This window comes from Sciurus vulgaris, assembly GCF_902686455.1.
Source record: "Sciurus vulgaris genome assembly, chromosome: 15".
NCBI lineage: Eukaryota > Metazoa > Chordata > Mammalia > Rodentia > Sciuridae > Sciurus > Sciurus vulgaris.
The window spans coordinates 9,543,560-9,545,552 of record NC_136476.1 but is presented as its reverse complement, the minus strand read 5'-3'; the positions used below and the strand labels follow the sequence as shown (position 1 = coordinate 9,545,552).

The 1,993-nt window shown below is 38.6% G+C and overlaps 1 protein-coding gene across 1 annotated transcript; it reads left to right on the top strand.

The window, feature by feature from the left end:
* Nucleotides 1-247: 247 nt before the first annotated feature.
* LOC306644803 (ribosome production factor 2 homolog) lies at nt 248-1,582 on the top strand. Its single transcript, XM_079112072.1, is given in 3 exon segments — nt 248-448; nt 451-723; nt 794-1,582. Coding segments are annotated over 3 exon segments (957 nt in total). The 5' UTR covers nt 248-292; the 3' UTR covers nt 1,322-1,582.
* Nucleotides 1,583-1,993: the final 411 nt, after the last annotated feature.

The window sequence follows — 1,993 nt, the reverse complement described above, 5'->3', positions numbered from 1 at the left end:
GGTTTTGAATTTCTAGTTTGGAAGTTCTTTTCTAACTTTAAAGTTATTTGAGTTTTCTCTCTCCTCTTTGTTAGTTATCTATATTGTTCTGAAGTTTCCGGGAAAGAGCCCCAACAAGGGATCCAAGGTACCAGAACGCGACCTAATCCAAGATGGCCACCAGCGCCCCGGAGGGGCTGCCTCAGGAAGTTACGTCACTACAGCTTCCGGTTCCGTCTGCTCCGGTGCACACGCGCCTCTCTGGCAGAACCGATCGGTTTCCCTCTTTGACCTGTTTGGGGCTGCGGTAGCCATGGACGCCTTGGATCGAGTTATGAAACCCAAAACAAAAAGGGCCAAGAGATTCCTTGAGAAGAGAGAACCGAAGCTCAGTGAAAATATAAAAAATGCCTTGCTGATTAAAGGGGGAAATGCAAATACAACAGTGACACAAGTACTTAAAGATGTGAATGTTTTGTTTTAAAAACTATAAATTATGTTTTACAGTATGGACTGAAAAAACCCTATGGTGTTCTATATAAAAAGAAAAATATTAGACGACCATTTGAGGATCAGACATCACTGGAATTCTTTTCAAAGAAGTCAAATTGTTCTTTATTCATGTTTGGCTCCCATAACAAGAAACAGCCATATAATCTAGTAATAGGTTGCATGTATGACTACCATGTACTGGATATGATTGAATTAGGTATTGAGACGTTTGTATCTCTCAAAGATATTAAGGTCTCACTAAGTTGCTGGCCTTGAACTTGAAATCTTTCTGCCTCAGCCACCCTTGTAACTGGGATTGCAGAATAGTAAATGTCCCAAGGGAACAAAACCCACGTTAATATTTGCTGGTGATGCTTTTGATGCAACTGAAGACTATAGAAGACTAAAAAGTCTTCTTATTGACTTTTTCAGAGGCCCCACAGTATCAAATATTCTCCTGGCTGGATTAGAGTATGTTCTGCATTTCACTGCACTGAATGGGAAGATTTACTTTCGAAGCTATAAGTTGCTGTTGAAGAAATCTGGTTGCAGAACACCACGGATTGAATTGGAAGAGATGGGACCTTCATTGGATCTGGTTGTGAGGAGGACACACCTGGCATCAGATGACCTTTATAAATTATCTATGAAAATGCCAAAAGCCCTCAAGCCAAAGAAGAAGAAAAATATCTCCCATGATACTTTTGGTACAACTTATGGAAGGATTCATATGCAGAAACAAGACCTAAGCAAACTACAAACTAGGAAAATGAAGGGGTTGAAAAAGCAACCTGCAGAAAGAATAACTGAAGATCAGGAGAAAAAATCAAAGAAAATGAAAAGAAATTAGTGGAACTTAGCCAGCCCCTGCAGTTTTATTCTGGTCTCTTAAAGGCGTTGTCAAGCTTCAGTTCATTCAGTTTCTTACAAGATTTTATCATAGGGCTGCGGATGCGGCTCAGTGGTAGAGTACTTGCCTAGCATGCAGGAGGTTCAATTCCTAGCACCATACACACACACAAAAGATTTTATCATATATTTTTATAACATGATAACTTACTATATATTATTATGAACAGTAAGATAAAGTAAACCTTTTACTTATAGTGTTAAAAAAAGTAGTCGATAGGCTGACAGACTGCAGGTGATTGTAGTGGACAAATGGGGTAAACAGCAGGGGATCAATAAGCAGGAATGACTGCCTCACAGAGAAACAGATATCTTCTGCTTGAAATAGGAGTTTTGGAGTGACAAGGAACACAACCTCCCTCTAATCAGCCATCTTGGATCTCTCCTCTAACTTTAAAGTTTTTATTCCATTACCTTGTGGCTTGTATTGTTCCTGTTGCAAAGTCAGCTGTCACTGTTATTATTACTTCTTTAAATGTAAAATATCTTTATATATGCCTGTTATTAAACTCCTTTTGTTTTGGTTGTTCTTTGTTTTATATAAAAATATAAGGCAGACCTTATATTTTCTTGTATTAGAGGAAAATTGTGGAGGTCCTATCTTGGGATTGGT